General features: G+C 36.6%; 1 protein-coding gene across 2 annotated transcripts; it reads right to left on the reverse strand.

Annotated features, from left to right (window-relative positions):
• Nucleotides 1-418: 418 nt before the first annotated feature.
• LOC121992454 (ERAD-associated E3 ubiquitin-protein ligase component HRD3-like) lies at nucleotides 419-27,030 on the reverse strand. 2 transcript variants are annotated; one of them, XM_042546839.1, is made up of 7 exons: nucleotides 26,377-27,030; nucleotides 25,802-26,293; nucleotides 24,478-24,693; nucleotides 22,807-23,130; nucleotides 16,029-16,271; nucleotides 15,708-15,902; nucleotides 419-591 (listed from the first exon to the last, which is right to left on the reverse strand). In XM_042546839.1, the coding sequence occupies exons 1-6, from the start codon at nucleotides 26,929-26,931 to the stop codon at nucleotides 15,708-15,710; spliced, it is 2,025 nt and encodes a 674-aa protein (XP_042402773.1). In that variant the 5' UTR covers nucleotides 26,932-27,030; the 3' UTR covers nucleotides 419-591. The 2 variants fall into 2 exon arrangements, with proteins under 2 accessions (XP_042402773.1, XP_042402774.1); XM_042546840.1 differs by lacking the exon at nucleotides 419-591 and adding an exon at nucleotides 15,551-15,596.

Genomic DNA, 27,030 nt, shown 5'->3' on the forward strand with positions numbered 1-27,030 from the left:
TAAATAAAAAAAAATACCCAGATTGACTCGTAAAACCGGGCTCTGATAACAAATAAATTGGTATCATATTAACTCGAAAATCTAGAATACGAAAAATAGGCATCGTAAACTCGACTTTGAAACCAAATAAATTGTCATGCCCCGGGGAAATCCTTGCTAGAAGAAATTTCGGTAACATCTCTCTTGTACGAGTGACAATCTAAAACTTATCTACATAACCCTCAGGGCTCACACTCATCAGCCAACACGGTTGGAATATATATAACATACAAAAATAAACAATCCACACAGTTATAATATATCAGCCTCCGACTGTCATCACAATATGAAAAGAAATCGAAAACAACATTCAAACTTACCTCTTCTGCCGATCGGCAGGCACGTAGCTAAACATACCAAATGGAAAATCCACTGAGCAAGCAAAAGTTCAACCATTACAATGCCTTAAGACAAAACACACAAAATCCAGAGTGCAAAACCAGTACAAGTTTGAAACATAGCTCTAAGCAAATAAATAGAAAACCAAAAGACCAAAGCAAAAAATCCTTATGGCAAGAGGACTAGCAACTGTAACCTCCTAACGGCTTCAACCTGAAATAAGAATATTCAATGGGGTGAGTTCAAGAACTCAGCGAATACTGGATAGACATGCATAATAAGATATAACTAATAGTAATAATCATGTGGTACAGTTTTCTGAAAAATAAAAGGAAATGCAAACTGATAAGGCTGGAAAAAACTATACTAACCAGGACCTCCTATCTGAATATAAGGGTCGTAAGACCAGATACAAAATGTCACCTGTATGCATGTCAAACATATGCAACCCAAACAAATGCAGCATCCAAAATGTAGCAATCACAAACAATAAATGCAATCCATGCATATGATGCAAAAATGACATATGTCACCCCTAATGCCAGTCAGCCATCTCACACGCGATGGTGAGACCGAGTGGATAGGGCTATGATAACTGTGCACTCTGTCATCACTGCTCCTGAGTGACCGAGTAGACAGGATGCTATCAGAGTACACCGATCCTCCTACCCCAAACAGAGTGGGGGAGCCTAATGCTCTCATCTCCCTGTATCATAGTCAAGGGGAGGGTCTCTACCCGCAACATGCTACAGTCATTACTACCCATGAGCGGACCATCGAAGCCTTGACAGAGCAAACTGCACACACCCTACCTGATGTACCAGTAACTCATGAATGGTTGTGTGTGCAGATCATGTAACTGGTGATGTGCTCAACAATACTGGAGCCGATAATCGCTCAGCATGCAATCATGCAAGATGGTGCATGACACTAAACATGTATACACTGACAATATACACCCCTATATAAAATGCACCAAAAAGGAAATAAATCATACAATGATTTAGGAATCATAAATCTATGTACACAAATAAGATATGACAAATAACAAGTTTACTACACAGTAGGTCAATGTATGTCACTATTTCTATGAACAAGAGTAAACATGGCAACAAACAAGAGAATATAAGTGTGACTGCATAACAGATAGGAATATAGGCAGACTACAAGAACCAAGAAGTGACATACCAAAGCAGAAGTAAAAACAATCATTACTACTAGCTATAAACTACTATAAATATCAAAAATGGCCATATCAAGGAGATAAGTTAGAGGTACCCGTCTCAAAAATGGAGATCGTATCTAAAATAGATCCCATGTCGAGACACCGTCTCAAATCAAAGTCCTGTAATACATGATATATAGATTTAGCTAATTACTTATAAATTAATTAGTTAAATCAAATCCCTAACTAAATCTAATTCATTGATTAACTAGGATTAGCTCCATTAACGCTAATCATTCCTTCATTCGGATTAAACCCAACTATCCTTTAATCAATTAACATCGTTACTACAAAACGATGAATTGATCTCTAACAAACCATAAATTTCTGAAAGGTTACCATCTTATTCACTGTCAGAGCGCGATCACTGCCGATATGGTGGCTGAACTAGTGTGATATCCCTGTCCAGCATGAATAGATGCCTGAAACTTAGCAATCCATCATTGCATCTCCTAGATTAGAGACTAGGGTTAGCACTTACCTCAGATTTTGGCTGAAATAGACTGGTGTTGTTGTCCTCCAACCTAAAACACCTCAGTTTTGTATCGAGCAAAGGTCTGGCACATCCCTGAGTGTAAATCTAGCACAAGGGAAAGAATGATGACACACGGTGAGGAGGTTCTGGTTGACACAACTGAAAGGGATGAAGGGAGGTTGTGAGCAGTAGACCTAGGGCACGAGAGGACACCGACTTTGGCGTCGTGGAAGCAAAAGGGGAAGAAGAAGCATGAAACGTCGGGAGGCGGTGCCGGTTGGGGAAGCCAAGAAGGTGGTCGACGTCAGGTTGGGACGACGGTGGCGAGCTTGGGAGAGAAGAAGAAGCAGCGGCTCCGCGAAGCGGAGAAAGCATCGACGCTAGGGCAGAGGAGGAGGTGGAGACGATGACAGGTGAGGGACGGCGGTGGCTCGGGAAAAATTGGGAGAGAAGAAATAATTAGGGCACGGGCACAGTAATAGGTTTTATAACTTGAACTTAGGTTTAAGTAAATCAAAACCTAAGTTTATTCGTCAATCAACTCCCACTTTAATTGGGATATTCAAATAGGTTTTTCCTTGGCCCAATAATTGATCCCCTTAAACTTGGCATACGAGTTCCGAAAAATTTCTACAAATTCCGTTAAGGTTATTGCTCGAATAACCTTATTAATTTATTATTATTTGGGTGTCATATTGTATTTTATAGATTCACACACCACAATGAAGATTTCTAATTTTTCATTGTTCTCCAATGCTCAACCTTGAGCATTCACTACAATGAAAGTTTATAACCTTCTATTGTTTCATTGTCAAATAAATCTAATACATGTTTTTAAGGATTAGCTCCCCCTCAAAACATGCTCCAATCTTCTGCTATTGCACCAACAATGGCTTAGAATTTCTAAACTTTTAGGAAATCCAAAATTTAAAATTTTGAGGTTCAAAATTAAACTTTGAAACTAAACCTCATCCTAAACTTCAACTTAGTCTTCTTTAACCATTCCATTCTTGTTTTCATCAAGAAAAATTACCCTTAAATGTTCATAAATGAATTTATTAGGGTTAGGGATGGTTAGCATGACTAAATGTGGCCTAATGGACTGAAATCATAATATTTCAGCCAAAAGAAGCTTTTTCAATTAATTGAAGTTGAGATTCAATCAATTGAAGTCGGGATTCAATCGATTAACTGATCGATTCTGTGAGCTTCTGTTCACAGAAAAAACACTTGAATCAATCAACTTATTGGGATTCAATCAAAGTCTCACATTGGAAAGATATAGAAAATATCATGGGTTTAAAAAGATATATGATATCTCCATTGGCATGAGGTCTTTTGGATAGAGCCTAAAAGTAAAACCATGAGAGCTTAGGCCTAAAGTGGATAATATCATGTCATTGTAGAGATGTGTGAGCATCCTTTAGATACAATAAATGGTAAAGAGCTATAGTACAGACCAGATGCCATGTGGGTGCCTTAAATGAAGTTACGGGGAGGCCCAAAATAGGTCAAGGTGATCGAATACTCACAGAAAGGCCGTGAAGTAGGTCAGGGTGATCAAATACTTATGGGGAGGCTAAGAGAAGGTCGGGGTAATCAGATACTTATGGGAAAGCTCGAAACATGTTAGGGTGATCAAATTCTTACAGGGAGACCTGTAGTAAGGTCAAGATGACTAGATACTTGTGGGTAAGACCCGAAGTAGGTTAAGATGACCAGATACTCGTGGAGAGGCCCGGAGTAGTTCAAGATGATCGAATGCTCTGAGGAGACCCGAAGTAGGTTAGGGTGACTGAGTGTTCGTGGGGAGGCCCGAAGTAGATCAGGATTATCGAATGCTCATGGAGAGGCCCGGAGCAGGTCAAGAGTGACCGGATGCTCACGGAGAGGCTCAGACCATAAGAGTAATGATGGTCTTTTATTTGAGGGGAGTATTATTGGGATTCAATTAAAGTCTGACATTGGAAAGATATAGAAAAAATCATGTGTTTAAAAGGATGTATGATATCTTCATTGGTATGAGGTTATTTGGGTAGAACCTAAAAGAAAATTCATGAGGGTTTATACCCAAAGTGAACAATATCATGTCACTGTGGAGATATGTGAACATGCTTTAGACACAACACTTTTCCCATGATTAGACTTCACATAATCTGTAGTTTTGATTAGTGTTCAAAAAATCCCTGCCGGCCTAGGCGGTCGGTGGCAGGCCACTGCCCCGCCTTTTGTCAAGGTGGCAATGTAAGCGGTGAGGCATTAATAGGCCACCTAGGCAGCGCATGCCATTGGGCACCGCCTCCTTGATGGTGCCTGATTTTTTTTATCATGAAAAACTAGTCGAATCGATCAAATGATTGATTCAGTCAATTTTTTGCAACAAACTTCTCCCCCTTGAATCGATCAACTGATCGATTCAACACTACCAATCAATTAGATGATCTATTCAAGGGGAAGAAAAAAAAGCAGAAAACATGGATTTATAAATTATAGGGTTATGTTTTAAACTTTTAATCAGGATTTTCAACAGCCTTAAACCCTAAACCTCATCATCTTCTCCCTCCCCTTCTTCTTCATCCCATTTTCTTCTCTAACCTGCCCTAGTTGCTGCTTCTTCTCCCTCCCCTTCTTCTGAAAAATCAACGAGCAACAAGGAGCTTGCTGCCCTAGCCTCTTCCTCCTTCAGTCTTAATCAAGGAGCTTGCTATCGCCGAGGTTGCTAAGTGCCAACAACGAAAGGAAAGCAACACTTATTCCTTTATTTCTACCATGTTAGTAAAATTGTATGTTTGATAAATGATAACCATCGCTTGTATGTTCTTCATTTCCAGCTGTTGGTTAATACTTAATAAAATTCAATTGTATGTTATTATTTAAATCTTGTATGTTATTGCTTGCATTGAATTGAGAATTGTCATCTATGGGTTTTTTGAATACTTGATAACCATTGCTTGTATATTCTTTATCAATAATTTTTTAAATGCTTGACTTGTAGTAAAATGTTAGGTACTATTTCTTCTCAAGCATCTAATTCAATGTCGTCAATTGCTACCCCTTTGAGGCGTAATTTAAATGATGTTGGATAGGAATTTATTGAGATGGGGATTCTACAAATTTGGATAAGTTGAAATATAATTTGTGTCAAAAAAATACTAGTGGTAGAATTTATAGGCTCAAACAACATGTTGTCAAAATTAAAGGAAATGTTGCCCCGTAAATTGAAGTGTAAGAATGCAATTGGAGAAGTAAGGAAAAAAATAAAAGAATATCAATGAAATGGAGGTGAGAGAAGAAGTTGTTCTTGAAAAACATGAGAAAAATGAAGGGACTTTAGGGACAAGCAGGAACCCGCTTACTCTTGGCCCTATGGACAGATTTATATCCGTTATTAATACTGAATCTTCATTGAATGGAAGTAAGAAGATAAAACAACAAAAAAAATATTATTGATACACTTTGGAAGCAAAGGGCACATAGTGTGCACCAATATTTAGCTTGATGGGTGCATGAGTCTGGTATTCCTTTTCATGCCATTGACAATGGTAACTTCAAGAGATTTGTGGAAGTGGTTTGTCAATTTGGCACGAGTTGTCATCCTCCAACTCAATACTTATTAAGGGAGCCCTTGTTGAAGGAAGAGGTAGATAGAACTAAAAGCCTATTAAAAATCAAGAAGAAGAATGGTCTTTGAATGGTTGCTCAATTTTGACCGATGCTTGGACTAGCTGGAAAAGAAGAAGTATCATGAATTTGTGTGTCAATTGTAAAGAAGGCACAACTTTCCTTTCTTCTAGGGAAGCATCAAATGAAACACACATCAGAAATTATATATTTGAATATGTGGATAAGTGCATTGAAGAAGTTGGGCCCTAAAGCGGCAAAAGATTTGTTGAAGGAGAAGAGGCCACATATATTTTGGACTTCATGTGCAACTCACACCGTGAATCTATACTTCAAGGAATTGGGAACCAACCAAAATTAAAAGGGGTGATTGACAAGGCAAATAACTTGGCAATCTTTATTTATGCACATCACAAGACAATGTCAATGATGAGAAAGTTTACCAAAAAAGGGACATAGTGAGACCGAGAGTAATACGATTTGCAACTACTTTTCTAAGTTTGCAAAGCTTGATGGAGAAGAAAAGTGAACTAAGATCTATGGTTGCTAGTGAAGAATGGAATGCATGCAAACATTCAAAAAGTGTAAAGGGGAAGATGACACATAATACCGCTATGACTACATATTTTTGGAATGGAGTAAATTTTTGCTTGAAGGTCTTTATGTTGGTTAGTCCTAGGAAAACGTACCAGTTCTACTGTACAAAAATTTTTGTACAAGTGTCGAACCTTTCCTTAAATAACCTATTGTGTTCTTTAGAAGTTAAATTAGGAATCGCAGACAGAACTTAACATCATTGATTCCAAATTTAACTTATCTGTTCTTAATGGTTTAGATTTGAATCACAAGCGGAACTTAACACTATTGATTCAAATCCACCTATGTTATTAATTCCATTAAATATTAATTTCTAAAATTAGCTTCTAGGACTGCATGGCGAGGCATATGACCTTCTTGGATATGGGAGCAACCACCACCGCCTAGACAAAGCCTTTTAAGGAAAGCTAATATTTAATTTCCTTAAATAACTCTAGGTTAACCAAAAAGAAACAATCGAATCACAAATTCAAAAAAGAAGAAAACACAAACTCGGAAAACTAATTCGAAAAACTAGATCTAATGCCTCTTGTGTTTGGAATTCTTACAAAAAGAAATAACTAGCATGATGCAGAAAATAATTGCTAATTATACCTTCTCTTTGTAAACTAATGACCTCGAGATCTTCTGCCGTATTCCTTGCCTCGCCTTGGATGTCGTGTGGGTGACGATCCTCCAAGATGGACACCACCCAAAAGCTATCTTCCTCTTCCTCTAAAATCCGGCCACTGCCACCACCAAGGAGAAGAGAGCAAAGGGAAAGGGAGAAGAGAGAGGGCTGGCCACCTAGAGAGACTCCACCAAGAGAATAAGAATTGTTGTGTCTTATGAAGCCTCCTCACCCCTTCTTTTATAATACTTGCCCAAGGCAAATAAGGGAAGAATTTTTACAAAAATTAAAATCTTCCAAGAGTTTTTCCTTTTCCCTTTTAATTTTTCCTTTTCTTTCCTCTTGATTGAATCAAACACCAAAAATAAATTTGATGATTTTATTTTTTTAAACATGGTCGGCCACCTTGCTTGGGCACCAAGCAAGGATGGTCGACCCCCATAAGAGGAAAGGAATTTTAATTTTTATAAAATTTTACAAGGAGAAAAACTCTTATAAAAGTTTACAAGCTCTCTTTCCTAAAGTAGGAGTTAAAAAGGGAAAGTTCTAAAAATTAAAATCATGTTTTAAAATTTAAAACTTCTCTTATAAAATTTTCTTTTTTAACATGCTGATAGAAAATTTAAATTTTAAAACTTATCTTCCTTTTTTTTCTTAACCCATGAGAATGGTTAAAAAAGGAAAGTTTTAAAACTTTTAAAACTCTCTATTAAAACATGTGGCCTAATTCAAATAAGGAAAGTTTTAAAAATTAAAATCTCTCTTTTAAAACTTATAGTTTTCTACAAAGAGAAGATTTTAAAAATTCAAAACAACCCTCATTGTTTGAATTATTGTGGACGACCCCTACTAGCTTGGTCACCAAGCAATAGGGTCGGCTCCTATAGAAGAGGATGTGGCCGGCCCTTGCTTGGTCACCAAGCATTGGACCGGCCCCCTTCTTGGACACCAAGATGTGTTTATATTTGGATGGACTTGAGGCTATAATGAAGCTATGACAGGGACCTAGAGGAGAAATTGATTTTGACCTTCCGATGAGCTTGAGTATCTCGTGTTCGCCCCGAACACACAACTCAAGTTCATCGATAATAACTCATTCCACTAGAGAGTTATTACCGCACTACCGCACCAATCCCAAATTACATTATGGGCTCCTTCTTATCATGAGTGTGTTAGTCTCCCTGTGTTTAAGATAACGAATGTCCACTAATTAAGTAAGTTACTGACAACTCACTTAATTAATATCTAGCTCCAAGAGTAGTACCACTCAACTTTATTGTCATGTCGGACTAAGTCCACCTGCAGGGTTTAACATAGCAATCCTTATGAGCTCCTCTTGGGGGCATTCTCAACCTAGATAACTAGGACACAGATTCCTTCTATAATCAACAACACACACTATAAGTAATATCATTTCCCAACTTATCAGGCATATTGATTTATCGAGCTAAAACCTCATCCTTTGATAAGTCAAAGAAATAAATATTAAACATATATGCTTGTTATTATATTAGGATTAAGAGCACACACTTCCATAATAACTAAGGTCTAGTTCTTTTATTAAGTCAGTACAAAAAGAACTTACCTAAATGGTCCTACTCAATACACTTAGAGTGTATTAGTGTAATTTATTAATCAAGATAAACTAATACTTAATTACACTACGACTATTCCGATGGTTTGTTCCTTTCCATCTTAATCGTGAGCAACTATTTATAATTTATAAAGAACCGACAACATAATCTTTTGACTGTGACACCACACTCCATGTTATCTACTATATAAATTAATTGAACAATTACATTTAACAAATAAATGCAGATATTGACCAATGTGATTCTTTTATTTCAAAAATAAATGTTTACAAAAGCTAGGCTTTTAGTATACACTCCAACACTTTTTCCCTTTAGTTAAGTTGCTTCATCTTGTTGATGGAGATAAGAAGCCATCTATGGGTTTTGTATATGGAGAATTACTTAGAGTGAGAGAGGAGATTAAAGTGACATTCAAAAATCAAGAGCTTCACTATTGTCCGATTATTGATATTATTGATGAGAAAAGTAATCGTCTTGATAGTCCACTACATTTGGTGGCTTACCTCTTGAATCCTTATTACTCCTTCAATGACCAAAGCATAGAAAGTGAAGAAGTTGTCACGAATGACTTATTCACTTGTGTTGAAACATTATTTCCCAATGATATTGATAACCACAGTGAGGTAGTAAATGTGGAGTTGCTAAAGTACATGAACAAAGCGGGGGGATTTGAAAGATCATTGGCTATAATTGGATGCACAAAAAATAATGAGAAATACAATCCAGGTAAGAATTAAGTACTTACTTTATTTTTGTTATTTTTTTTGCTTTTTGTTGTTTCTTGATTTTGCTTATTGTTATTATTTGATTTGTTTTTATTTAGTTGGATGGTGGCATCTTTTTGGATATGGTGCACCTAAATTATAAAAGATGGCTAAAAGAATCCTTTCATTAACTACAAGTTCTTTTGGTTGTGAGAGAAATTAGAGTATTTTTTAGGGGGTAAGTACTTAATTAGTAATTGCTTGTTGGCTTATTGCTTATTGACTTAATAATTAATATATTTAATTAATGTAGATACATACAAAGAAAAGAAGTAGACTAGATACCGGAAGGTTGAATAATTTAGTCTATGATCAATTTAATGCCAAGATCATAATCAAAAAGAGAAGACAAGAAGAAAAAGGAGTAGATGTGCTACTTTCTAGTAATGCAACTATGGCACAAGGATGGATTGTTGATGGTGGAGATGAAGATGTTGAGATAAATATTGAAGATGTCATAGAACTTTACGAAGAAGAATTTGTATCAAATAAAGAAGAGAAAGATGTCATGGATTTTGAGCTTGAATTTGATATAAAGGAAATGTTCAAGAAATATGGAGATGAACTAGAAGAAGAATTAGGGATATAGGAGATTATATGAGTTATTTTTGACTTGTGAGAAAACTTTTGTTATTTTGTATGTCTTGTCAGTTTGAGACTTTCAGTTTGAAGTTTGTACTTTGGTCTTTTAGTTTGTATACTTTTGCTATTTCGGTATTTATATTTCAATTTATCTACTGGGATCAAATTATGTATTTCATTATTAATATTTCGGTATTTCTATTTTGTATGCTATCCCTTGTCAATTTTAGGATTCTTCCTTGTCATAGAATCCTGCTGAATCAATCAACTGATCGATTCAGTAGGATTCTATGATAAACAAAACCCTACTGAATCGATCAATTGATCGATTCGGTGTATTGAATCGATTAATTGATCGCTTCAGAAGGATTCTATGACAAACAGAACCCTGCCGAATCGATTAGTTGATCGATTCAATGTGTGGAATCGATCAACTGATCGATTCAACATGATTTTGGATCGATTAGCTTATTGATCCGGTAGGATTTTCTTGAAAATAAATTCTACCTAGGCGGCCGCTTAGGCGCCCAAACTCTAGGCAGTGGGCAACCATTCGCCTACCACCTAGCACCTTTTTTAACACTGATTTTGATGATACTAAAACTCCAAAAAGATGTACTAACTCAACATCTTAAGTTTTTTCCATCTTCCTAACATCTTACTTGTATCACATGTGTCTTAAAAACACACACAAGTCAAACCTATGGTCTTGTGAGATGTAAATAGGTTTTCTCCAAATCTAAGGGACCATGCATATCTAATTATGCATTTAAACTTTGATCATCTAACTTATGATGTCAATTGATGTCATTTTTCTTAATTTTAAGAAATTAAAATAATGCATGAAAATGATTATGACATACATCAAAATGAATATTTTTAAAAGGAAAAAATTATTATAAATAATGATGCATGTATGACATGACATATGATATTTTTCATAACAAATATGAATGTAAAATATGATGTCATTGCATATAATAGGGCATGTAGAATATGGTAATTTTAGCATAAATTCACATTTGTCTCCTCAAGGTCAACTCTAGGAATAACTTCTCTTATGACCTTGGCTTGACTTCTAGACCTAGGCTTAGTTCCATAATCATGCACATTCTTCTTGGCTTTTGATTTGTATCTCAAACTTCTCTTGCCATTGAATGACTCTTGTTCTTCTAAACCAAGGTTTTTCTTCTTTGACCCTAAGATTTCATTTGTCATTTTCTTAAGGATCTTCTCTAATTTATCAAGTCTTGACCTCAAGACTTGATTTTCTATCATTAAATCCTTAAATTTAGATTTTCTATTATTTCCTTGGACATTTTCTTTTTAGGCACATATTTAACTTGTTTCGGTTTCTTGCCTAAACCGCTATATACCTTCCTAATCTTAAGAACGGTAGTTCAAGCATTAAATGATTTGTAATTATCCTTAGGTTTTTCATGCTTTCTATTTTCATAATAAATAGCATTAAAATGATAGAAACTATTTCTAGTATGCTTTTTATCATTATTTAGATAAGTATCATTAACTGATAGTACCTTAGTTTTATCCTTGGAAGTTCCCCTATGACTTGAGCTTCCTCCTATCTTTTTGGTCAGATTTCTCCCCTTTGGACATTGACTTCGATAATGTCTTCTTTGATTGCAAGAAAAATACACAATGTGTTCCTTGTCTTTTCATATTACTGGGTCGACCTCCTTTGACTTCTCTTTCATCTTGGGTGTCACTTGAGTCTTCTTCTTCCTCAATTTAGGGCGCTTGCTCTTATAGTGTCATTTTTCTCTATACTCAATGCAAATAATGTGATTTTATTTTTGCAACTTGAAATTGATATACCATCACAATTTATGCCTTGTTGACTTATGGTGGTGACACCATCTTCTTTCTCATTGACCCCTGATGATGAGACTTCTTGTTGTCCCGATGTTAATGATCTCTTCGCCTCAATCCGTGAGGTGGATGTCTCTTCAACTTCATCCTCCGATGTTGAGCACCTCTCAACCTCTGAATTCTCATACACATGAAACAAAGAGTTTCTGTATTTCCCTTTGTCATTGTGTTCGGTTTAGGATGGATCTTCATGAAGTTTTGCCAGTTTACTTCATAGTTCCTTGGCATCTTGATATTCTCCAATCTTACACAAGATGGTGTTCGACAATAAATTAACCAATAATTTGATTACTTTCTCATTTTCCTCGTATATCTTGATTTGCTCCTCATTCCATTTCTTCTACTTGAGGAGTTTTCCCTTTGAATCCCTCGGAGCTTCAAACCCTCTATTAGAGCAAACCATTACAAAAAAATTTGACCTTTGATTTCTAAAGATCGAAGCTTCCAATTCTGAATGATGGAGGTGCTCGAATATCATATCTGAATCCATCTTAATGCTCCATTTTTGAACTTGATCTCTTGAATAATAATTTCTGGACTTGTTGAAATTAGGGCTTCAAATTTCATCTTCTTCCTCTAGAGTGTTACTCTCTCAACGATTAGTCCAATAAAGAGTGACCTCACTTTGATACCACTTGTTAGGACACTCCGGGAGCTAGAAGGGGTGATTAGCTCCAATAGCTTCATCTTCTTGATTTGTTAAAGTGGAAAAACTTGAAGCAATACTAACACCCAGATTTACTTGGTATCCACCTCCTTGAGGTGACTAATCTAAGGATCCACACAGTGCACACACTTCACTATGAAAATCACTCATTCTCGGAAATAATCTGGAGGTGGAGAAACCTCATACAAGATCGCAGCAAGAAAAAGACAACAAGAATAAGGAAATGAATACACAAATGCAATGAGAACCTTGCTTATTTTCTTCTTGCTTGCTTTTTTCTTGCTTGGAAACACCTCTTGTAGACTTGGAAGTGCAGCAACACTACATCCTGAATCGTCCAAGAATCAGCGGTGAAGAGTGGAAAAGAAGAAGAGATCATGATTTGAATCTTTGAACGCCTTTATATCTCATGGATTAGGGTTCCCAATCGACTATCACATTAGATCCAAGCAAATTTTGTCATCAAAACCTCACAATGGCTATTTTCTTCTTCTCTCAATCGATTAACTAATTGATTATGAGACTTCTTAATCGATCACCCAATCGATTTAGAAGCACACTATTCTCGCTTGCAAACTTCTTCCAATCGATCACCTGATTGATTATGCTCTCATGAGGAAGCTACTGTGCTTCGTAAAAAAAACCCCTTAATCTATCAGCTGATCGATCAAGAACCCACTATTTATCGCGAGCTTATTCTCCCAATCGATTACCTAATCAATTGGGGTTGGCCTTGGTCGATTGCCCAATCAATCCAACCTCTTTCTGTTTTGCAAAGAAAAGCTCTCAATCGATCACCTGATCGATTGGTGCAACTTTTGATCGATTACCCAATCGATCTGACACCTTCTGCTTCATGAAGAAAGGCTCCCAATCGAGCACCGATCGATTGGCTTTAGCCCAATCGATTACCCAATCAATTGCCCAATCCTAATTTGCTTAACACAAGTATAGGATTCCCTTGCCCAACTTTTGATCAACCGTAACCTATTGGAACTTTCCTACCAAGTGTTCGGTCGATCTTTGACGTACTTGGACTTTGCTAACTTTCCGTTGGACTTTCGATCACCAAGTGCAGTCCTCCTTGACCCACTTGGATTTTTCTCTGTCTAACCACAGTTAGCACTTTCCTTTGCCAATGTGTGGTCCTCCTTGACCCACTTGGACTTTCTTTTGCCTAACGCTCGAGTTAGGACTTGCTTTACTATCGTGTGGTCCTTCTTGACCGACTTGGAATTCCTTTTGTCTAACCACAATTAGGACTTCTCTTTACCAATGTGCGGTCCTCCTTAACTCACTTGGACTTTTCCTTACCTAACCTCCGGTTAGGATTTTGTCTAACCCTAGAGTTAAGACTTTGCTAATCAAATATCCGGTTCTCTACGATCTACTAGACTTTCCTTTCGTATATTGTCAAGTATCCGATCAACCTTAACCTACTTGACCTCTTTCAAATATTTTCTAAATATATTATTCAAATATCAAAATTCAAACTTTAATTCACTCGAGATTAATTAAACTTATTAATCTTGACCAAGGAATGATTACATCAACCATCGCCCAACAAATTTCTCATCACATCCAATGACATGCATTCAAGCCATGCATTTATTTGACTATACTGTGAGAGAGATTGATTATAATGCTTGTTCATTAAATTTTCTAACTTATTCAAACCCAAGTTCACGTTTAAAATTAGAGGATATGTCAATTTACTAGGAGAAGTTTGAGCATTTATCTCCATATATTGATTTTGTTACATATTTTGTGGAATCATCATTATTATTGTTGTCTTCATGCCATATGATTTCAATGAAGATGTGAATCTTACTTTTGTCATATAACAAACTTAGATATTTTCTTATTCGTTGATCAAAAAGGAATATTTCAAGAGTCGAATCTTCCTCAATGTGGAGAATAATATCAATAAGGAAACAAATATCACAGGAAAGTAATTGAAGAAAAAATTTCAGATTAGTTCATTCGTAATAAAATGAAAGAAATTGAAAGTTTTCAAGCTTAAAAAATATTAAAAATTTACACATCTATAATAAAAGAAATGAAATTAAAAAAATATTTAAGATTAGTGCATTTATAATAAATGAAATGAAATTATAAAACATTCAAGATTAACACATCTACAATATAAATTAGATATTTAATTTTTATTATTTGATAATTAATATTTTTTTATTTCATAATAAATAGAGAATAATTCATCTCTCTTTGATTTTTTATTTAAAATATTTATGTCTATATTTAGTGTTGAGTTGAAGTTATGAAACGAGTCTAGATTTATGTATTCTAATAATCTTTATATTAAATAATTTTAAATTTTATTTTTTTGTGTGAGTTTTTTCTGTGTGATTATTTCCTTTTTCACTTCATCCATTTCTTTCCTAGTTATTAGGTGGTTCGACGGTTTGAATTTGGTTCTACATCATTTCATTATAACAATTATATCACAATCTAATTAATCATCAGTCTTAGAGTAAACGGCCATTGAGATCTTCAACGGCCTGAACTCCCCGACAAGAGAAAGCAAGGGATCAAGCAGTTAGCCACGGTGATGATGGTTGAGCTCTCTAGCGGCTACGCCTATGTCGTTATCGTCCAGAAGTACTGCTATTGCAGTTATACTACTGCTAATTTGAATTGTCGACCTTGTTCACTTTTAGTTTGTTAGTCATCCTGTGGAATATTGTGTCAAGTACAATGTCGTCTTCCTGACGATTTGCATCAGGTACGTGAGTTGCATTTGCTCTTATTCCAGAATTGGCATGCGATTTCACATACTGTCCTGTGGCAAAATGGCATAGAGGAGGCCCCTTGTAAAAATTCGAACAAACTAATTGGATATGCCGATTGGGCTGAACAAATAAGGTGAGTGAGTCAGATACACCAATTGAACAAACCAATCGGGTAAACGGGCTGAACGACCCAGTCAAATCAAATTAGCCAATCGAGCTGATTGAACAAGTCAAGCTGCGCAACAAACCGTCCCTAGAGGCCACACCAGCAGCTTATGCTGCTAGGAATCGTGGATCAAGAGAAATGTATGGTGAGCCAATGTTGCTATTGAGCCAAAATGCCTCACCAATTTTGATCTGCATCATTTTCTTGATGAGTAGAGACCCCGTGAAGGGTATGAGCAAATGCAAGATGAAACAAATGTTTGACAAATCCCTGAGCCTTAAAATGGGCCACAATTTAACATATCAGCATCCTATCACTCGAAGGTAGATGTGTTGAATATGAATTGAACAGAATGAACCAAAAAAAAACGAACATAACATTCTTTACCTAGTTAGGCATATTATGATCAGGGTGGCCAGGAGGGGCAATGACTTGGCGCCTCTGTCGTTCTCGGAGATAAAGAACGGCCAACAAGCAAGCAAACAGAGTTAATATGGTAGCATTCCCTTCATCTAACAATATCTCATTTACCCATGCCTCTATCCTTGGATACAGTTCCGGGAATGAATCGATCATCTTAATCTGAAACAACAGAATAATTCATCATAGAGCATAGCAACTAGTGAAATCGATAGTCAATCTGTAAACCTTATATCATTGCTTGATGCGAAATCAACATTTGGTGAGTTTTTATGATGGGAATCTTACCAAGAAACCGTCGGCATAGTGCTTCCGCATCCACAAGCTCACAAGTGCCAGCTTAACTGGTAACTTTGCTGCAGGATCAACCTCAATTGCCTGATCATAGTATCTTTTAGCTAAATGAAGATCTAATGGAAGTCCCTGACCATGCTCGTGCATGTACCCTAGGTTGAACATGGCTTGGGCATTTGACTCGGACTGAGCATGCATATATGCCTCTGCAGCGCGTTCATAATCTCTGTCAGTTCCCTGCAAAGAAACATTCAGTGACATAACCGAGAATCTATCTTGTCAGAACATTCAGCGACAATAACTGAGAATCTATCTTGTCAAATGGTATGTAATTATGTATGATCATGTTGAACAAAACTATATTGCAATAACTTGATACAAGTGGCAAAAGGCGAAATCGCTCGCCCCCAGCGTCCCCGCCGCACCTGACCCCAGGCCATCACGAGGGAGGTAAATCACAACAGCCGAGAGGGCAAGTGGTGGTTGGATGAGTTGCACAGGGTCCGGGGATTTACACCCCGACAGCCCTGCGGTTCGACCCCGTGACCTCATGTGGCAAGCATACCATCACTTACCATCTTGGATGACCAGTGGGGTCGCAATAACTTGATACAAGTTGCAATTAGCAGACGATGTTTCACCACACAATTTTTGACACTGTCACTGGCTGTAGCAGAATTTTGATCTTCCATAAATTTTTTTAATATGTTTTAACCTTTCTATATCGAATTATATTTTTTTACTTCAATTTTAGCTACATCCTATTCACATTTACTTCATTCTTCCAATTCTATCAAGTTTAAATCATGACTTAGTGTTTAGATCAATAATTGTGCACTTCACATCACCACCAACTCTATGTTAAACTATGAATCTCCAAGAACTGACCCAACCACATTACTAATATTTTTGTCATTATAGTTCACATGATGTCAATATTATCAATCCCTTCGTCCAAACTTCTAGTTTCTTTGACCAACCTTCAAAACCAGTCTTATCCTTAAAATATAACTATTTAGTAATTGAAACAATTTTTCCCCTTAAAACCTTTGAATTTAAGGGATGATTTCATTATTTTTTTTTAAAAGTATTTGATGTCTTAGCATGTAAAATAATCGTTTGACTATTATGGCTTCTTAAATTAGGAACGATAAAACAAGATACAAATTATTTAAATATAGATAACAATATAGTAAAGGATAGAGTCTAATGGTGTAGAAGGATGCATATAGTTGACCCACCTAGTGGGATAAAACTTGATTGTTGTTGTTGTTAACTATTATGGTTTCTTAAAAGCAATCAATACTTATAAAGTGCAGTAAAAACCAAAGTTAAAACAACGCATTTTGTTTGTTTCTCATGTCCAAACTTCGAGTCTACATCTCTGTAGTCTGCATATGCTCTCCCTATGTGTTAGTATCACATACCCAAAGTGTACTTTAGTACTATAGTTTTATTTCTAATTCTCTTAACTTTGACAAATTATCCTTAAATATATTGAATTTGAAACATATGCCAACTATTTATCTAGTCTTTTTATTGATTCATTTTGTTTCCAGAAAGCATAATATGTTTATTCTTCTGACGTCTACCTATTCTAATCACTTACCTGAAAATGTTTTTTTTTATAGTTGGAGTTGTTAGGCTAATCCTATAAGTGCAGACAACCTTCTTTACCTGGTATGGTCTACAAGAATATGAAAATATTTTGCTAGTTTTCATTACATAAGATGGTTTCTATCATTCTCTTTTGTTGGCTGCTGAGGCCTAAACCTTCTGCTTCATTTGAGTGCCGCACTGACATTGGAGATTTTCCTAGTTTATATTTCATCAGGGGCAACACCAACACTAAAAAGAAGATTAGGTAGAGCGACAAATGTTAATCTGTCCCAAGTTCAATCATAGCCCTTTTTCATGACTTCAATTTTAATCTTTTAATCCCACTCTCAGCCTTTGAACCTAACTATCAGCATGGAAAAGAGTAAAAATCCAACACCTGACTAGTGAAAGGGAGAGAAGCTACAACATTGTGGATGTGATTGGCAAGGAAAAGATTAACGATGAAGGGACACCCTTGCACTCTAACAGTGAAATTCATAGCGAGGTCCAACATGACTTGAGTGATGTAACATCCACTGACCCAACTGCACATAAAGGAATATGGCAAGCTTACTAAGGCCAAGTTAAATTCTAGCCGTTACTAGTCACAATTGAACCACCATATAACTACGGATCCAGTGCATTGACAAAGATTCACACATTTTATACAGTTTTAGCAAACACAAGTGCAAATTGTTAGTTCCTTTTCTTTTGAAAAGATTAATCTTAGTTAATTTGTTTGTTGTTTTTAACATGACAAACTTTTGAGGTGCAGCTGCAAAATTGAACCACAAAATAGGTCTTCAAGTGCAGATGATTATCCAGAATTCACAGCTTGAGGATACAGCAATATATCACTCTTAGATAACCAACTTCTAACTCTCTAATTTATACTAGTTATCATATCACCTATTTTCTTTGGACAAAGGTAATTAGCCAACTCGAAAGGGCCCCTTTTTTTTTTTGGAAATGAAAATCTTGACAGGTTTTGAGGCAGTTGAGGTCTACCCTTACAGCAAATAAAGAGACACCACAGGACATAGTACATCACATCAGCCCATTTCCCTTACTATGCCAAAGCTCATGATGTACGAATAGGTGAAATAATGGAGGTTTACCGCTCCTTAACATGGTCTGAGGGTTCACTTGGTTTTTATATTTCTTTAATCTATGGCCCGACAGTGTCAGTGTCTCAAGTGTCAATAGTATCTAGAAGTATTCCCCTTGTTAGGTGAATCAGAAGGGATCTAGAAGTATAACTTATCAATCAGACATCAAATATTCTAGGTCTAATGAGCTCAACGTGTCCTACAGGACATCCAGTGAAGCTCAATCTCTTACACTAATGTGCATGATGACATTAATCAAGTTCCCACTACTTGAGTCAGCCATATTAATTGTACTCTCGATATTAATGTACATACAAATCTATAACACTAGTAATACAATATTTTTCATTAGTTTCAATGATAATTGATTTACCATGTCTATCTATTTAGTATACTGATCATCTTTTACCATATTGATATTACCAACTTATTTTCTCTCATTTTATTATCAACTGAAACTACAGATAAGTGATTCTAGATAGCGCTATTTTCATTCTATCTTTTCTAGTAACCCCACATATTCAACTTAACATTTTCATTTACTTTGTCACAACTTTTTGTACCTATTGCCATAGTGTAAAGTAGGTTATAAGTGTGATCTTAAACATCATAATAATTATTGTAATGAGCACCCTCAGCAACATACAATCCTTTTTAAAGCTGACTAAAATCATAAGTAAAATTGAATGAAAGGCCTTCAAAATTAAAATAGAAACCATTAATATTGGCCAAGCCAAAGATTCTTTCCAGAGGTAAGGCAGAATCTCAACAAAATTGTGAAGAATAAATAGATATGATATTTCCACTTGGATTGGACACGTCAATTCATGATTTGAAATCTCGTACTATGCTGGATGAAAAGGTCAAAATGTATTGTTCTAGTAAATCACTGAAACTTGACACCAAGGTTCAAAATCTCAAGCCGTGTCGTGCCATAGTTTTAGTTTTTGATGGGAAAGATATTGTTCCAGTATCATGCCAATGCTCCGATGCATGCTTCTGGCGACGATTAGAGGTTGAAGGAAGTGAAACAAAGGAATGAGACATTTGATGACGACAAAGATAGTGATGATGACAAAGAAAGTGGTCGAGGATATTAATAAGAATTAGTTTCAATTACTGATAACTTACCATGTTTGGATTGCAATCACAGTCATATTTATCATTATTTTTATAATTATTATTACCATATTTATCATAATATATTACCATATTTGTAATTATATTTTTCATATATTATCTTGGCAATATGTATAAATAGGCTTGTTAGCTATAACAATCATCAATAATAAGCAATTGTCTTCGCTTTAGTTGTTTCTCTATTCTTTCTTTTCTATGTCTATGTGCTCTGGTTCTGTATTTCAACATGGTATCCACCTTCCTCTTTCCTCTCTTTTCTCCTTTTCTATTCCACCTACATAGCACAGAAGCCCCACGGCCATTTGCACGCCGATCTCCTCTTTTAGCAATAGCAAATCCAACATCCTCCCCTGCAACCTTCACTCTTTCTTTTTAGCAAGCAAGCAACAACAAACCTTCCTCTTCTCCATCCTAGTAGGTCTTCTCTTTTCTATCGCGTTTTGTTCTTCTATCTTCTTTCCTATTCTTTTAATGTTATTTCTCTTTATTTTTCTATAGTGCACTGTCATTTTTTTTTCCTTCGGGAGATTTAGGATTTCTCTCCTCTCTTTTCCCTTTCTTATGTGTTTTTTTTCCTTAAAAAATCAAAATAGTTTCTATCATCTCCTCTTTCCTCACCGTTCTCTTACTTCCCCTCCTTAATTTCTTCTTTCTTCGTTTTTCTTTTCCCAAGAGTAATACGAATTGATTTTTTTTCTTCCCTTCTTCTCTCACCCACAAGAGTAGTCCCCCCCCCCCTTTATCTTCTCCCTCTCGCCATGAGCCTTCATCATGGTTGGCACAAACAAGTTTGTCTGTGCTTTCCTTGTTGCAACCATCTCCATCATCAAAACCCTAGATCATGAAGGCCACGATCACAGTGCCCTAACCCCATTGTCACCAGAGCCGGTCCACCAACATCAGTCGCAATGTTCACAATCATGCCCAACCCACTGCCTCTCTCTCTTTTTTTCCCCGTGAGCCACCTCTTCCTCTTCCCTATTTCTTCCCGTTTCATTTTCTTCTTCCACTCCAAATCAGCCCAGCTTCCAGCAATCCTCTCCTCTTCCTGTTTTCTAGCAATATGAGTGGTAAGCCTCTTCTCCTTCCTCTTTTTCCAACAAGCAACAGGAATAGCAATTCTCCATTTCCTTCTTCTTCATGGCAGCATCGACAATTTAATTTCCTTCTCTTTTTGCCAGCAAGCAATAGGACCAACAGTTCCCGTCTCTTTCTTTTTCTACTTTTAATTCTTCTCTACTACTATTTCTTTTACCTATTTAATTGAGCTTCTCAAATCCTCCATATTGCCACTCTTCCCTTCTTTCTAAGATCCTCAACACCTTTGACATCGTTTGTCTTCCTTCAAATCAATTGTGAAGCTATTCAACCACTACATCTAAGCCAAAGAAGCACAGTTGAAATTTGCTCCTTCATCAATAGTAGCAAGCTTGAATCCCTCCTCATAGCAACAATTCTTCTTTTGTCACTTCCTCCCCATTCTTTCAACATCAATCCAGAAAACTTCTCTTATCAATAGCAGTAGCACATTTCACTTCTTCTTCTTCTTCTTCTTCTTCTTCCCGTTTTTCCAGTAGCAAGAGCAACACCTCTTTCCTTCTCCTTAATTTTGAGCACAACAAGAGTCTTCCCTGTCTTTATCTTCCTCACCCTTTCTTCTCCTTCTCCCTCTTCTTGTTCTTCCAGCAATGTCAAAGCCAGCAAACCTTCTCCTTCTCTGTCTCCTCTCCTCCTTTACAACAGCAGCCGCGTTATAGCTGCCTTTCCTCCATCAGGTGTTGTCTCTTTTTAACCATCTTCTAATCAGCCAAATAGCAAGTTTTTTTTCCAAGTTTTGCTCAGCACGCAGCAGCAGATTTCCAGGAACGGATGCTCCAACAAATTCCAGCCACTAGAATTGCTGCTGTGACTCTTCTTCTTCTTCCAAAGTCACCAAGTTCACTGCCCTCTTCCAGAAATTCAGCAGCAGCAAATCTATAGCTTTCTGCTGCTCTTTCTCTACTGGTGGTCATTGTTTTAGAAGATTTTCTTGATCCTATAATTGGAGAAGGCAACCAAACTCAACGTTCGATATCTCCCAATTGAGTTTGTCGGGAGTGACGACGACAAAGATAGTGATGATGACAAAAATAACAGTCGAGGATCTTAATCCGAAATTGGTTTCAATTATCGATGACTTACCATGTTTGGATTGCAATCACAACTATATTTATCATTATTTCTATCTGACTTATTACCATATTTATCATAATATATTACTCATTATATTTTCCATATATTATCTTAGCAATATGTAAATAGGCTTGTTAGCTATAATCATTATCAATAATGAAGCAATTATCTACCCTTTCGTTGTATCTCTATTCTTTCTTTTCTGTCTTTGTGCTCCGGTTCTTTATTTCAATAACATTGTCTATACTGAGTGGTATCATATCGAGTTTCGATAATTTACCAAAATGATATGTTTCGATCATTTCATCCTGCAAGACAATCTCTCATTCCTATGCTTCATCTCCTTCTTTCTTCAACTCCAATTCATTATTGACACCATGTATCGAAACATTGATACTATACTAAAGACTAAAACTTTGGCACAGCTTGAGATTTTGAACTTTAGTCCAGTTAACCAACAATAACAAAATACATTTTCATAAATAGTATCTCACAATCACTAAACTATAATTAAGCTAAAAAATGGAAACAAAGTAGCAGCCAAGCTAATTCATGCAAGAATGTAGTTTTTCAGAGAAATAAATAGGCAGAGATCTCTAGTAAGTTTAAAGCATTTAGCATGAATGAATCTATACTAAATGAATCTATGTGACTTCAACAAAAACAATATGTTCAATGCATTTGAAGAAAGATGATTGATATCAGAGTCAAGAAACTTAATATTCTTCAAAATTTCATTAAAGTATACTTACCCTGCCATAGTAGTATGCATCACCAATCAACAAAGCGGCATGTTCATTACCCTGCTCTGATGCTTGCCACCACAAAGTGTGTGCACGGAGATGTCTTTCTGTGTCTGTGCAAAAGTCAGATTCTCCCATGCAAATATTTTGTTCTCCATACTTATCAAGGATCCAAGCCGCATTGCTTTGGCCCACCTCATATCCAAGCTCCGCCATTCTATAATATAACAGAAGTGACTTTCCCACATCTCCCTTGAGATAGGACTCTAGAGCCCATCTTGATAAGGAACTCCAAGGTCCTCTCTCTGCCACTGTTTTGTACAACTCCGTAGCCTAGATAAAGAGAAGAAAAATCTTATGGATACACCGGCACAGACCAGGATCACTTAATACAGAATACATGCAAACTGCATATGGAATTAAAGCTGCATATGGAAGTTCAGATATTTGTCCTCAAGGAATGTGATTTTCAGATTAACTCAATCTTGGTGGAGTTGCATCGTCACAATATGAATTGTTATTACTTAAACCTTAATAAAACAAAAATACTAGTAAATTTCCAATGATGGGGGAAAGAGACATATTCCATTAAAATAGTCAATGACGAGCCTAATAGACAAGCAATAGAAATAAAATGAAGTCGAGGTTGTAGAATCAACTTGAATGCATTGATGCAGCAAGATAGACAACCATGTCTAGACTTGCAATCCCTGATATTGTTGGTTGAATAATAAACCATAAAATCATGAAACTATGGTAGTCAAAATTGCAATTAGAAACTTGGGATCTTACAATCTTATAATCCAAACTAACTTAAACAATCTAAATCCCAAGTAAAATCTGAATTGGGCTAGGATCTTAGGAACTTACAATCCAATCCTATGTTTGCTTAGGATCTCAGTCTCAAAAACCATGACTAGATATCTAGATAAAACATATGCCAATTTAATTAGTTTTAAAGCTTGACATTTATATACCAATTTTTTTTGTCATGTCATAATTTGAGATACATTTCAATTATATATGTTTATTTTTAATTGCTCAGTTAAAGAATCATTTTTAATTATTGTTATTATTATCCATCGTATAACTATCAGTTATTTAGTAGAAGTTGTTGCTTGTTGTATAAATGCGGGGACATCAAGAACTCTATTGTATCTATCATATATTAATTATTCACTATCTAGATAGTTTTATTTATGCTTAGTGATATTAGAAAAATAGTGTTTTAAATGTCTATATTTATATTTATATTTAATGCATAAGATAAATTATCATAAAGTCAAATATAGTTCTAAAAGACTTAAACTAAATTATATGATCTTATGATCATAATCCAAAACTATGAAACTCTTAGTGTTCCTAGGTAGAATCTCGATCTTGCCATTCTTGCATGCAACATCACCATGAAAACTCGATTTAGTATGAATCTATAGAAGAATTAATCACCAGCAATTTTTCCCAAATGCTCATCAAGGAAATGCACGAAACTTTTACAAAACATTTCATAAGCAAGTGATTCATGAGACATCAACTTTAGTTTCTGTAGAAATTTAATATGCATAAGATAATAAATAAAATTTTATGAGTACCAAACTTTTGTACTCTGGAAGAAATCATCATAATAATAATAATGATTCATAAACCAACTTTAGGAAAGACAATATATTGAAGAAATACCACTTGAAGATTTTTCTTGAAACCTATGCCTTTCTGGAACAACCTTGCAAGTTGGTATAGGGCCTTTGGCTGACCAGCATTAGCTGCCATAAGGAAAAAATTGCGGGCTGCTGCTATATCTCTTTTAACTCCAATACCCTTAAGATACAATACGCCAAGATTATAATGCCCACCAGGCTCTTTATTAGCAGCAGCTTTCTCAAAGTATTCTCTTGCCTGCATGATAAGTTAATAACATGGATGATTACTAAAATCAATAAATATTTAGACATCATACATTTTAATAGAAAGCTTGAAACAGGCAAACAAAATCAAATTATAAATTCAAGCACAGCCATACTACAGCCAAGAATAGTGAAGGCACAATTGGACCAGGAGCAAGTTGTCCCTTCCAGTTCAAATCTGATAGCATATTACCCTTGTAAAGAAACATGGAAAACTAACTCATAAAAGAAAAAAGAACCAAAGTGTTCTCCATTGCCGGAATAAGTTTATCAGCTGCTATTCTTATTCTATGAGGGTATCAAGAGAGATTAATTTCAGCACAATATTTGAAGAAACTAAGTTGCCACTTAATGTATGCTCTAACATAAATCTTTCCGTAGAGGAAGACCAAGAAGACAAATGGGATTAACACAGAGAAACAACAATTCAATTCTGCGATCTTTGCTGACCTTCATCTATCCCCATTTATAAACTTCGGCTGCTGATTTTTGCACGGTAAATACCATGAAAATCAAAATGGGTAGAGATTCCTATCCTGCTGAACTCTCTCTTTCTCATTAATATTGTCTCTGTAGAAAATGAGAATTCTGAATTCTGCATTATATTGCTAGCTTTTAGAATAGTAAAGTCATACATATCCTGAACTGCTCCTGCAGCAAATACTACATTCCAAAACTAGAAGGCTTCAGTCGGTAAGTATTCCTAAAGGACTTTAAGAACAGGTGTTGACTATATAAGACACTGCCTCAAGGAAAGGGCGGCAGAGTCAATTCTAAAAAGTAACAAAAGCTTTCTATGAGAACAACAGTATGATTTCCAAGTTGCAAAATAAATGTAAATCTGCAACTTTCAATTCAACACATAAGTAGCTGGATTCGAACAAATCAATTCCAACAAGTCAAATCATGGTATCAGAATAGTCGAACTCTTGGGTTTGAAGAATTTCAAACCCAAGATAGGAAAAAAAAAAGAAACATAGAAGAGAAGGATTTATAAGAAATTCAAGTTTGATTCACCTTAGTGTAGTTCAAACCCAAGAAAGGAAAAAAAAAAGAAACATAGAAGAGAAGGATTTATAAGAAATTCAAGTTTGATTCACCTTAGTGTAGTTCTTTGTCGCAACTCCATAACCTTTAACATAGAGGTAACCCAAACCATTATAAGCCGAATAATACTTATGTCTGGATGCAAGAGTAAAGCATTCAAAAGCCTTGGTGTAGTTCTTTTCAATTCCAGCTCCCCTGGCGTACATCTCTCCTAGCAATTCCATCGCTCTCGGATCCCCTTTCTCCGCAGACTTTGAGAACCAAAGCAGTGCTTTAGCATGGTCCCTCCGTACTCCCCTTAATCCATAGTAGTACAGAATACCGATCCGAAACATAGCGCCTGAATTACCTTTCAGCGCCTGGTACTCTGTGATCTGGAAACCCTCATCTGCCTCTCCTCGTGACTTCCTCAGCGCCTCCTTGTTTTCTTCCGTACCGCTATGAATCCGAACTGGCTCAATTACTGGAGGTTCCTTTGATATCAGGAAGGAAGCAACGGCCGCTTCTGCCAGTTCTGCATAGAGCTTCACAGCATTTTCATACATCTGCAAGCAAAATAGGTCACTTCTCGTCATCATAGATTCAAGGAATGGCGAATGAAAGAGAGCGAATAAAAAAAAGGGTTTACATCTTGACGGAAATAGGTGTAGGCAAGGACCATCTTCGACTGCATGTTGCCACCCTCCGCGGCGAAGTGGTGATACAGGAAGGACTTGGGGCGGCTCTGGGAACGCACGAGGCCTGTGCCGTACAGGAATCCGAGAGCGGACTGAGCGTGGGGGAAGCCAGCAGAGGCCGCGGCTTCAATCTCGGAGGCGGCGATCAACATATCGGAGGGGTCAGAGGAGGCGGCGGCGGCGATCATGCGGCGGATGCCGGAGGAGTACAGCGCCTCGCTGGAGTCAGAAGAGGAGTTGGCGACGAAGGGGGAGTCGATGATGGGCAGCCACGAGCCGCCGTCGTAGTCATCATTAGCTTCGGAGGATGGATCCGGATCTCCCAGATCATCCCAGTCATCGGCGCCTTCGGAGGCATCAGAGTCATCGGAGGCGGAAGAGGAGGAAAGGGAGTTGGCGAAATCTTCGTCGGTGAGGACTAGGAGGACAGGGCGCCGGGACGAGGCGAGGAGGCAGAAGGAGAGGAGGAGGAGGAAGGCGATGTGGAGGATCGCACGGCGTCGCATCGCCAAACGTGAAGCCTCCGACCGAGATCGCCGTTAAAGACGAGGAAGAATGTGAAAGCGTGAATTGAACCAACCAAACGTTTTCAAGAGGTGTGTGAC

Source organism: Zingiber officinale, chromosome 6B, assembly GCF_018446385.1.
Source record: "Zingiber officinale cultivar Zhangliang chromosome 6B, Zo_v1.1, whole genome shotgun sequence".
Taxonomy (NCBI): domain Eukaryota; kingdom Viridiplantae; phylum Streptophyta; class Magnoliopsida; order Zingiberales; family Zingiberaceae; genus Zingiber; species Zingiber officinale.

Coding starts and splice junctions, on each gene's coding strand:
- LOC121992454 (XM_042546839.1), bottom strand. CDS start 26,931: ATGCGACGCCGTGCGATCCTCCACATCGCCTTCCTCCTCCTCCTCTCC. Junction 23,131..24,477: donor TCAAGAAAAATCTTCAAGTG/GTATTTCTTCAA, acceptor CTCTTTATCTAG/GCTACGGAGTTGTACAAAAC. Junction 15,903..16,028: donor ACTATGCCGACGGTTTCTTG/GTAAGATTCCCA, acceptor CTGTTGTTTCAG/ATTAAGATGATCGATTCATT.